The sequence below is a fragment of the Chelon labrosus genome, assembly GCF_963514085.1.
Source record: "Chelon labrosus genome assembly, chromosome: 4".
In the NCBI taxonomy this organism is placed as follows: domain Eukaryota; kingdom Metazoa; phylum Chordata; class Actinopteri; order Mugiliformes; family Mugilidae; genus Chelon; species Chelon labrosus.
Genome location: NC_140340.1, coordinates 9622814 through 9634312, shown reverse-complemented (window position 1 = coordinate 9634312; position 11499 = coordinate 9622814). Strand labels below are relative to the sequence as shown.

Here is an 11499-nt window from a genome sequence, read left to right as displayed (position 1 = left end):
TACATTACACATAAACCCTCCTACAAGAGACGACTGCTAATAGTGCTACATCAGGTAAACTTGTTTGAATACAAACATCATTGTCCATTTAATCCACCTCACAGACAACAACAACGAAGCTTTTATGCTGCTGTTTATCATATGTTTTACACCTTGTCTTTAGTGTCTGAAGGCCCCGAAGAACTGAGCCCAACAAACTGGACCAACTCAACTCAAACAGATCACAAAATACAATATTTCCAACAATGTTTTTGGCTTTTCTAATAATCTGTAAACCGCAAATAACTCCCTCACATAACCATGTAAACATAATTAGAAAATTAGCTTAAAAACTAAATAAATGAACTATTAAACTACTGGTTTGTTGAAGGTCTGCATTTTGTTCCTTCAAATTACAAATGTTTTGTAATACATAATATCCGAATGTAAAGGCTGAAGAAAAAAAACACACAACAACAACAACAACTTCAGAGCCAGACACCGCTGCCTTCAAGTGGAGCTTGTGAGCTCATGGAAACTCGTGTACGCAAACTTCTTGGCATTCAAGCGGCAAAATTAGCCGTAAGCCGTTAAACAACAACTAGTAGGAAACTGTGGGAGTGTAGAAGCCACCGAGGCTAATGGTTTAGCAAGCTAATGGCCGGGAATAATGAAAGGATATTGGGAACATCGAAATTTTCTTCAAATGAATACTTATGAAGAAAAGTATGAAGCAATGAACCTTTTCGAAAATGTCTAGTTACGACAATGGTTCCCAAAAGTGGGAGGCGAGGAGATACTGCACGGGGGGAGGGGCTTGGGAAGGCAGCTGAATAAGGCTTGCTTGAGCGCTGCTAGCGTACCATGGAGAGGTCTGTGAGAGGGTTCCCAAGCTAAAGATACAGCAGAGGATGAGTCTTCATCAACTCAAAACCCAACTTCCAATATGACGAGGCATGAATCGCCCTCGGTTTCACCGGTACTACAGTGGATAACAAGGCCATGATGTTTGTCTATAAATATTAGCTTCTGACAGCACATCCAGAGCATAAGGACAAACCTGTTGATTCACTTCCTCTATCTCTAGCACATCTATGAAATGTCAAAGGATTTAGAGGAACAGCTTAATGACAAGGTACAAGAAAGACGCCGCTTTGCTCTGCAGACGGACGAAGCGACTGACGGCAACAAAGACTATTTACTGATAACGTACATCAGACATGTATATATACGTGTCGAACTTAGGGGGAGGTGGCAACAATATTCTTATCTACAAACGGGGGGACTTGCAGAAAAACCTTGGGAACTTTGGGAACTTTAAGTTATGGGATTGTCAATACCACAAGAGGGCGCCATCACAACCTGACGCCATTTGAAGGTAACAAAAAACGCTGTTCAAGTAGCATCATCAGCTGTAAGTTATGACCAAGTAACTTAATGTAGGAAACTCAACGTAGACCTTTCCAAAAGTTTCACTACGAGGCTGTGAACGCCACAAAAGGGCGCCGTTCATTTGGACTTTTCCCATGAACAAGGCAAACACGACCCCATTTGAAGGCAGCATGAGACTTACTTACAAGACGCTGTCACAATTAACTAAAGTTCAGTCTTATTTTCTTCTCAGTGAATCACACAATGACAGACAAAATTATACAGGCAGCTTCCAGTATACGATTCAACTTAGCAGCACCCTATAATCTGACCGAATACTGAACGAATAGTTTGACATTTTGATAAATACATTAATTTGTGTTCTTTCTGAGAGTGTGACGAGAAATACAGCTTTGTCCCTTAAGGCTTGAGTCAGGAGGCATTTGCCCAGCTTAGCATAAAGAGACAAAACACAGCGAGTCTGGGCCTGCCCAAAGGTCATAAATGCACTTTTTTTTAGCTCACTAATTATCACAACACACGGTTATTTTTAATTTTCTTTTAAAATGTACAAATCCTGAAGCTACCGTCACCTCTGGACAAAGCTAGGGTAGCTGCTTCCCTCTGTTCCCTGTCTTTATGCTAAGATAAGCTAATCAACTGATGGTTGTAGCCTCATCTGCTCACAAATCTGTCTGCAAGAAAGAAAATGTGAATGTTTGTCTGACAACAATCTCCTCGTGTGTTGTATCACTGTTTTACTGATTACACTGTAAGCACTGCTCGGTCTACCCTCCTGTATCCTCCTGGCTAATTTCACATCAAACTTCATGTGACCCCCCCTCCCCTCCAGTACCTCCTCTTGTCCGGATCAGACCCAGGCGTGGACGGTGCCCACCCAGTCCCTCAGCCTCCCTCTGTACCAGGCACGCGTGATCGGCTGAATGCACAGCAGGAGCCGAAACCTTCGAAGCAGCCCGCAGAAAACGGCGGCCGCCACGACCACGAGGGGCGACATCATCACGAAGCCCAGGATGATGAGGGCAGAGCAGCTGTTGTCGTCGAGGTAACGGCAGATGGCGGAGGGGGCATCAAGGACCTACGAGGACAAACACAGAGGGTGCGGGTGTAAGAGGAGTCAGAAGACGTGTTTGACTTCTGTCAGGAAGCAGATAGATAGAGTGTGTTGCAGGAGTGGGGCCGTGAGGGTAGTGGTGCGTGACAGAGTTTCTCCCTGCCTCTCTCTACATTTGATAAGACTTGACTCAGTGTTGTCATTAAGCTTCTGAGTTGTCAGTCACCTGGGAGGGTGAGCAAGAGGCAGGAGACCAACAGGAGAAGGCCAGAAGGATGGGGATGGGGGTGGAGGGGGGGCAAATAGAGAAGGGAGTGAGATCAGAGTGAACATGTGGTTAGCAGCTGAAACACACCGCTGCTAAAGTACACACAAGAACCAGTACACACACACACAAGCACAGCATCTGACTGGAAATGATTAGATTTTGTCTGAACCTCCTCCTTTTTCTTTTTTTTCCGAAACGATTTCCTATCGCAAGGTTTTTCAGGAGGAACTTTGTCTCCCATTTGTCTCCTATAAATGCACCCTAGCAACAGCGGTGTTTAACACACACATGCACACACTGACGTGCACACACTGACGTGCACGCTGCGCTTTCAGCGAGTACATTTCCCTCTTTGTCATGCTGTCTGTACGTCCGTGCACAGCTGGTGCTGGTACCAAATCAGACGGTCTTCTCCCTGAGTCCCTCGCTACGTGTTCAGTCCGACCGACATTATCTGGAGAACTCACATTTTCTCCAGATTAATCCGGATTATAGTGTTGTTCCGTTTATACCCGTTGCAGGTTCTTAATTTGTCTGCCCCTTCACAAACCAAATCACTCACTTATGACCTGTCGGGTGGGACGAGGACTGAGCAGTAGATCCATCCGGCATGATTTGGTACAATGCCCAGACTCAGTCATGATCTATCTGTCACTCACACAAAATGAGCCAGACACGTTTCTTCGGGAAAAGCTGCCTGACAAGCTCCAACATATCGGTTTAGTCATTATGTGTTTTCACCGGGCTTGTTGTTTCTAGTGAAAAAGCAGCAAGTAAAAGCACAAAGAGTAAATCTGAACACCTCCGTGTGGATGGGATGCTGCCAAGAAGCTTCCTTCAACAGAAACTCCAGCTGTGCCGCCCCTAATGACAGATAATCCTTACAGTTAACGTAGGTTAGCGTGCCTTAAAGGCCAGTAAATGGTTTTTGAAGATACCTCTACAGTAGTGTTGTCTGTCTGTCTGTCTGTCTGAGCAGCACCGTGCCAATATTTTGAAGTGAAAAGGAATTAATACAACCCCTGCAGCTAGCCGGTGTAAAAACAAGCCTAACTTTCTGAATGTCAGAGTTGCTTTTTATAGTTATAGAAAACAGAAGAATCACTCTTTACTAATCCCCTGTTTGACAGATATCACACAGTGTAAATGTTGTTTTTTTTCTTGTAGCCAGCTAAAAGTCTTTCCATTGTTGATTTAATAAGTCACTCATAGTTCAGTCTTTATATTAAAGGTCAACACACTGATTTTCAACAATGTTCAGCCGGTCTCTTTTCACTTTCTTGACATTTGTACTGAATGTGCTGGATTTAAGTTGAATCCATTCTCACCTCTACCTGAAATGTTTTCTGCGTCTCTGGCCGCACAAAGAAGAAGATCTAAATCCCCCATGTTGGGCCTTTTTTTTCTTTATCCAGACATACTGTAGCTCAGTTTTAAAACCTCTAAAACCCACTTTCACACCGCGGACGAGGAGTTATGTGGTGAGAGGTAACACTTCCCGTCTTTTAATGTAGAGCCAGTTTGCGCATCAACAGTGAAACAGTGCACCGTCTCTCCGTAGCAGCCAAACCCTCCGGCAGCTCCTCTGCAGTCATGTGGGGTTTCCATTGAACGTTTTCCCGCTCTCCCAGATCTTGCCCACACTCCTGCGGTTACAGACACCGGAGCTCACGAGCTGGAAGCGCTTTAATATCTTTTCATAGCGCCTCATTTTCAGATAGGTCTGTCATATGCTTGGAGGAGCCCGTAGCTGTTGAGTGCTAGCATCATAAACTGTGTGTGAAAAATGGATGCAGCCATCAGATACGTGTGTATTCACATGTATTTCATATACAGAAATGACTTAAAGTGCAGTAGTTTTCCACACGCCGTTAGCGAAATTCACTTCTTTTGATCTGTGCGTTGAAAATACTCCCATTATTATGTAAGTATTGGGCCTCAAAGAGAGGTATGTTTAGGGGCCTGGCTCGACCGACGTCGGTTTTGGAGTGACTGATGAACCGTCCTCGCTCCTCCCTCTCATCTAAAGATGGGACGACCATATTTGATGGTGACAGACCGAGACCGAGCAAAACATTTGTTTGGAGCTGTGTCACCTGATAATGGTAAGTTTTTTCACTGTCCTATCGGTCTCCATCATCTCCTGAGGAAAACATCCGTCTCTTCAGCCACTAAATGCTCCACTGTCGGAGCTCATAACACAGGAAAGCACTGGGATATTCTCAGAGACAGATGCCAACGAGCTCATGTACCATACACATAAAGTAGTCCAGGTATAAGAGGTAGACAGCACTACATGTATGTTTGTTTCTTCCCGTGTGTTTGTTTTGCATGATCACATATCCTTCTATCAGTGAGTGACCTTTTCAGCGACAGACGTCTTGTCTTGTCACATTAGAGAGAACGCACACGTGTATTAATGTCACAGTGAACCATGACATTAAACCGGAATACCACAATGTAAGCACCTCCGCACCCGTTTAATGCCATCACATGTCGATATGTGTGCTGTGGAAAAAGATTTTATCGGGTAAATCCATGCAGGAAGCTTGTAGTGAAGATATTCCATAACGTATTAATTAATCTATCTTTATACAGTTATTTTTCACTGTGAAATACTGTACTCACTTTGGTTTTAAACCTTTCCCACTGAATCCTAGCCCTGTGTCCCCTGAATAATCATCCAAAGGTGGATTTCAACCAGAAATGGGGAGCTAAAATCAGCAACTGATATGTGAGCTTTTCCTCTCAGGTTGTTTCTCCTCCGTGGTGAATAAACAGAGTCACATCTGCACACATAACTCACCCTGGAGTGGCAGAGGAAACCAGCATACAGCAGGAGCACCGCGGGAAGCAGCACCACAGAGAACACCAGAGCCAGGAGCAGGGCGCTGGCTAGGACGACACTCAGGTTCCAGAGGACGAGAGCTGCCCCGCAGGCCATGCAGCCACACCTGCCCCTGCGGCTGCCCCACGCGCTGCCCCCGCTGTGGGCCACGGGAGGGGGGAGCATCTTCACCCCCTCCCCGATCCAGAACTCCTCCTCTTTCTCCTCCTCGGCCGAACCGCCGTCGTCCAGGTCCACGTCCACACCACACATCCTGAGAGGGAGAGGATTCAGCCTGATGCTTTGATTTGTTGCTATTTCAATTTACAGGACATACATGTGGCATAAGAATTAGAGACAGGATAACAGATTGGGACTTTGTGTGTGCTGTGAATATTTCAAATCAGTGGAAAATATTTGTATTTTTAATCAGCCCATGTCTTAGTTTGTCACCACTCTCATGTTGTCTCCAATAACCAAAAACATCCAGAGTATCTGCAGACTGAATGCTGTTTGCTCCAGCTACATGTTGTTTGCATAATTGTTCAGTTTTAACCCTTTAAAAACGAGAACAGTGCCCAGAGCTCTGTCACCACCCTGCCCTCTTGTTCTTGTCCATCCATGCAGCCAATAACTCATTAAACTATGTAAATGAGGACCTATGGCCTGGATTGACTTCACCACGTATGCATGCGTTTAAAGTGTCTTCCTATCACTCCTTCGGTCGATCTCTTCGATCAGGGTTTGTCACTAAAGCCCGGACTGCATGCGATTTGAAGACCGGACCACTCAGAAACCATGTAGCCTGAACAACCTGCTGCTCGGCTGCACGCATAAAACCACTTATGAACATGTAGTATGTTCCGCTCCTCTCACTTTCACTGAATACAGATCATGAACTCGTTTTATTCTTTTGCCTTTGGCGGATAAAATAATGTTTGCTTTGTGTTTAAATGTCAAAAAAAATCTAACTGGAAGCTGCTGAAGCGCCACATTAACTGCATGCACTACATGTGACGGATAAATTCATAATTTAAACAACATGAATTTAGTTGCTTACCTCGAAATCCCGTTAATCCCGGTCTCTGCTGATTTTCTTGGGGTGCGCGCAGAGCTTTGAGTTTGGCACGAAAAAAATAAATAAACCAGACACTTGTGTTTGGAAAAAGCAGCAGCAGCAGCAGCAGCAGAGAGAAGCACCTGTGACTTGAACCCAGCGCTGCTGAAGCGATGCTGCTCTCAGGATGATCTGCGCGTCTGCGGGAGCGAGCGTCTCCGAGACGAGGCTGCGCGCTCTGCCGCTCAGTGCGCGCTCACGGGGACGCACAAAAACATATAATTTACAATCCATTGTAATTAACTTTTTTTTTTTTTTTTTAAATCAATTGTTTCAGCGTCTTTACAGATAACGAAAACACATCTCCTCGACCAAAAAAATAAAAATAAAAAAAATAAGTGGTAACAGTAATATACTGCACACATGAAGAATCACATGAGTGGGGTGTCATGTTTACATACACTCATTAGCCAGTCTATTAGACACACTAGTGAAAACAAATCCATTCTAATATGAAAGTCCTGCACTAAATCTTATCTTCATGGCTGTTATAATGTTCAGTTTATGTTAAAGGACTTTAGAAAGGTGGCAATTAAACTGGGTGATAATTTTGGAGGATGTGGTTTATGGCGTTGTTAAACTGGATTTTCAGCCTAACTGCAAAACACATATGCTGAATACTATAACCTTTATGAAGCCAATATTCAGTGCATTTGTTCTGTACCCAATAAACTGGAAAGTGAGAGTTTAACTCTTTACAAGGGGCTTTAGACATCGGGTTGCTAAACTGTGGACTCATAATCCACTATGCTGGTTCATATTTTACATTGCTCTTGAACGCAACACTGTAAGAGCACATCCATTTATCAATAACAAACAATTTTACAACTGCAGATTTGCTGGGTTGCTGTATAAACATACATTTATGCATCTACTGAATACACCAAGGGTTAGGTGATCATTTCTCTATTCACCTGTTGTTAAAAAAATGTCTTATAACTGCTATGTTTGGCCATTAATCACAACTTAAATATAAATATATATATCCAGTATGATAGAAATGTGTTACTGTTGTTTATATATGCAAACATCCTTAGATCTCAATAGAAGCCAGGTTTTATACTCTTGTGCTTTTCATCTCACTGTACTGACGTAGAAAGGTACTCTGTTGTGTTTCAGATAAAGCCATACGTGGTTGGTTTCTAGGCCTTTTCTCCAATTTAAATAATGATGAAATGGCTTGCATTGAATTATCATAAGGTCTGCTCTCAGCATAGGCCTGTTTATCACCTTATCTGTCCATTTAAGGGACCTTTACAGAGATTTACATAAGTAAATGTATGCCAGCTTTGTCAGATAATTAGATAACATCTCAGGAAAATTAGATTAGGGTGCATCCATATGGGACACACACACACTGTAAAACACTGGTAATGAAAAAATCTGAGAGGACACGTCCCCAGTGGATTGCAAAAATTGTTCCACGATCGCACAATAGGATTAACTCGAACAGGAAATGAGTTTTATTGCAAGTATCAAGACCTACGGTGTGTATAAAGCTGAGGACAGAACACTATTAAACTAGGGAAACAAAACAGAATCAGAGGCTGAGGAAAAAAGTTAATTTAAGACAATGAGCTGTGATGTGTTCAGAAATGTCCCTTTGAGTTCCCCCCCTCCGCAGTCTGCCTTTCACTTACCTCAGAACATTGTCAGCTGTGTGGCCGTGAGATAAGGGGATGATCGATTTGTTTTCCAGCGGAGGCAGACAGTCAACCTTTTCGCTGTTGAAATTTAATTACACAGAACAAGAGAAAAAGATGGAGGGATATGGGACGGAGCTGCCGAGAAACAGGGGAGAGAAGATATTGCCTGGACATGGAGACAGAGTTGAGGGATTGATTGATGAAGAGGAACGGAGGTGCTCACAGAGAGTCTGTGGGAAGATACAGTGAGTAATTTAAGTGATGTACTGTAAATATCAACCATCTACTATAAACCTGTAGCGTCTGCTGACATCTGCTGGATCGTCTGAGGACTTTTCAAATAAACATGTTTTTTATTAGTCACTTTGAATACAAGCCCATCTATCAATTGTGTACTTATTTATTCTACAAAATCCCTGTTTTGTTTTGTTTTCAAACAAAACAAGGCACTGAAGGAAACCTGAGTCTCATTACATGGATTGGAAACACTTTTAACAGATGGACTTGAAATGAACTTGTAATCCTAGAGGTGCGCTTACTTTTGCTGTGATATGTAATATTGGCTCATTTCCTGAATAAACAAATATACACGCATAATATTTCAGTTTAACTTGTTCTATTGGCTTCTCTTTGGCCACTTTCAGGACTTGTATGATGCTCCCCTTATGCTCTGAATAATTTTTATGCAGAAGTGTAGAATATTCTGAAGAGCACAAACACCTTTAAAGGGGAACTACTGTTTTTTGCAACCTGGACCTTATTTCTGGCATAAAATACGATCGTTTACTCACCCATATAACTTTGGTGTCATTTGGAGTCGTTCGAACGATATTTCGATATATTTTGATATCCGCGTATATCTATATAATGGGAGTGACTGGGGCACCCAAACGCTACCTCTAAATAACGCATTATCTGCCGCGTAACTCGTTCATTTCACCAGTATTTTGTTATGATACGCTAGTGCTTTTCCCTGCTGAGTCCAGAGTTACCTGTTAGCATCATCTGGGGTCTGTAGATTGACCTACTAACCTCTGACCTGGATGATGTCATCTCTGAGCACCCCACGCGGCTTGTTTTCCTGTAATTTGCTACTGCTAGTTTTTTGCAACATGGCTGAATATTTTTCCGATTCTGAGGTTGTGGACGACGACTTTGTTTATGATGGACGTCCTTACCGTTTTGAGCCAGAGTATACGGATGAGGAGCTCGTTGAAAGGAGGATGCGGAGGCAGAGAGAGGAACAGCTGGCCAAAGAACAACAAACCATTTCGGTGCCCCAGTCACTCCAATTATAAGGATATACATGGATCTAAATATCGTTTGAAACGACTCCAAATGACACCAAAGTTATATGGGTGAGTAAACGATTGTATTTTATGTCAGAAATAAGGTCCAGGTTGTAAAAAACAGTAGTTCCCCTTAAAGAGGCACCGTATAATACACAATTGTGTATTATAGGTTTCCCCTATATGTTGAATGGTAAAACCTTAAGTTGCAACTCGAGAAAGTGGCATCAGAAGAAAATCCTCAGCTAAAGCAGGAATAATTAAGTCTGAAAACATATGAGAATTGTTTTGAAGCAGGCTGGAAAATTTTGAACCCATCCCTCAAATATTATGTTATATAGACAAACTAAGATGGATGAAGTGAAAGTATGGTGAACCTTTCTCTGTGGCTTCGCGGTATGTTATAATTATTATTACTGGCACAAACTGCACTCTCTTCCCATCATGCAGCTCTTCTGGGCTCCAGTAAGTGGCACCAGCCTCCAATAAATGCAAGCGCGTGACTAGTTTGGTTGATCAAAGGAAACAAGATGTGCTGCAACCCAAAGTCGCACAGCAGACATTTAACAGAGACACAGACTTGTTTTCTAAATCAGCGAAAGGAAGTCGAGGGTACGCCTTTAGGCCAACATGAGGAAATTTTATCCAGGTTTGTGCTCTTCATTCAAATAAATATTGTGACAGCAGAGCAGAGCAGAGAGATGAACACAACACAAGAGTAACAACAACAGAATTTATTGCATTCAAAGCGGATTAAAGGACTACAGTTTATTAACAGACTATAGTCATGTCTGGATGCACACATGTACACACACACACACGTGTTAATCGGGAAACAAAAGAGTGCTCAGGCTGGTGTGTTTGTAGGAGTTTATATACAAGAGAGTGTATTCGGAAAGCACGAGTGAGTGTGAGTGTTTTAAGAAACGTTTTAACACAAAGTGAAGTCATACGTTCAAAGTGCCTTTACAATACTACAGACCGGTACAGAGGACGCGGTGTGGAGGGGAACAGAGAAGCAAGCAGAGTCCCAATAACGGTGTGACAGAGGACGGGCCTAACCCCCGTCTGATGTGTGGGGTAGCGTGTGGTGGTCTGTGTGTGGCTGAGCATGCTTATTAGAGTGTGGGTCTGAGTGGGGCAGAGGGTCCGCGTGAACTGCGCTGAGGGTGTCGGATAAGGACGGAGACGCGTCCAGGCCGTTGTCTGCTGGATACAGCTGCATCACCGCCCCCTCCTGGGCTCCTTCCTTACTGCACGACTGGCAGCTGCAGTGGAAGATCCTCTCCACCAGTTTATCCACCCGAGGAGAGTCGTCACTGCCGGGGCAGTCCAGAGTCACCTGGGCACACACACACAGACGCACTCATTTGGTACATTCACAACAATAAAACTAAACTTTTACATCTATTGAATTATATTTATTTTATAATCGTCTCATGTTTATGACATTTTTCACTATACTTTTCCTAATAAATTACTCCTATTCTAACACAGCATGCTACATATGAAGGGACGAAGGAGCCACTTACCGGCTGATTTTTACTCCTAACTGTTTTCGTCATATTTTCGTACTAAGGAACAGTTTGTGCCACGAACATGCGACACTCTTGGAATAAAGAAAAACTGGAAAAACCCTACATATAAAATAACCTGAAAATATACAAACCAAAGCTGTAAACGTCAGCGTTACACAAGCTCAGCCCGCTCTCCAGACCTCACACAACTTCCCCTCACTGTTTCCATTATCCATTGAAAATGATCATTCAGCAATTTTATCAAGAGCCAGAGCAGCAGGGAGCAGTATCCTCTTTCATGGGAGCTGGCTTTGTTTTGCTTCAAACTGAATTATGTTTAAAGTCCTGCAACAACAATCACAACCACAGACATAAACACCCATTTCCAGATAATTAAAAGTAAGGTGAGA

General features: G+C 43.1%; 2 protein-coding genes across 2 annotated transcripts in view; both read right to left on the bottom strand.

The window, feature by feature from the left end:
- Positions 1–1927: 1927 nt before the first annotated feature.
- On the bottom strand, positions 1928–6764 carry tmem88bl (transmembrane protein 88b-like). Its single transcript, XM_084543976.1, has 3 exons — positions 6581–6764; positions 5500–5794; positions 1928–2449 (listed from the first exon to the last, which is right to left on the bottom strand). The coding sequence occupies exons 2-3, from the start codon at positions 5791–5793 to the stop codon at positions 2222–2224; spliced, it is 522 nt and encodes a 173-aa protein (XP_084400102.1). The 5' UTR covers position 5794; positions 6581–6764; the 3' UTR covers positions 1928–2221.
- Positions 6765–10288: 3524 nt separating this feature from the next.
- Positions 10289–11499, bottom strand: part of nbl1 (NBL1, DAN family BMP antagonist) — a 4339-nt gene continuing 3128 nt past the window's right edge. The window contains exons 3-4 of the mRNA XM_084542908.1: positions 11172–11181; positions 10289–10914 (exon numbers count right to left, since the gene is read on the bottom strand). Coding sequence (XP_084399034.1) covers positions 10630–10914; positions 11172–11181 — 295 coding nt within the window. The 3' untranslated portion in view covers positions 10289–10629. The remainder of the gene's footprint in view (positions 10915–11171; positions 11182–11499) is intronic.

Bases quoted from the DNA above. Each gene is read 5' to 3' on its own strand.
- tmem88bl (XM_084543976.1), bottom strand. From the start codon at position 5,793: ATGTGTGGTGTGGACGTGGACCTGGACGACGGCGGTTCGGCCGAGGAG. The intron at 2,450-5,499 runs GTGAGTTATGTG...TTGTCCTCGTAG, and splicing joins GTTTCCTCTGCCACTCCAGG to GTCCTTGATGCCCCCTCCGC.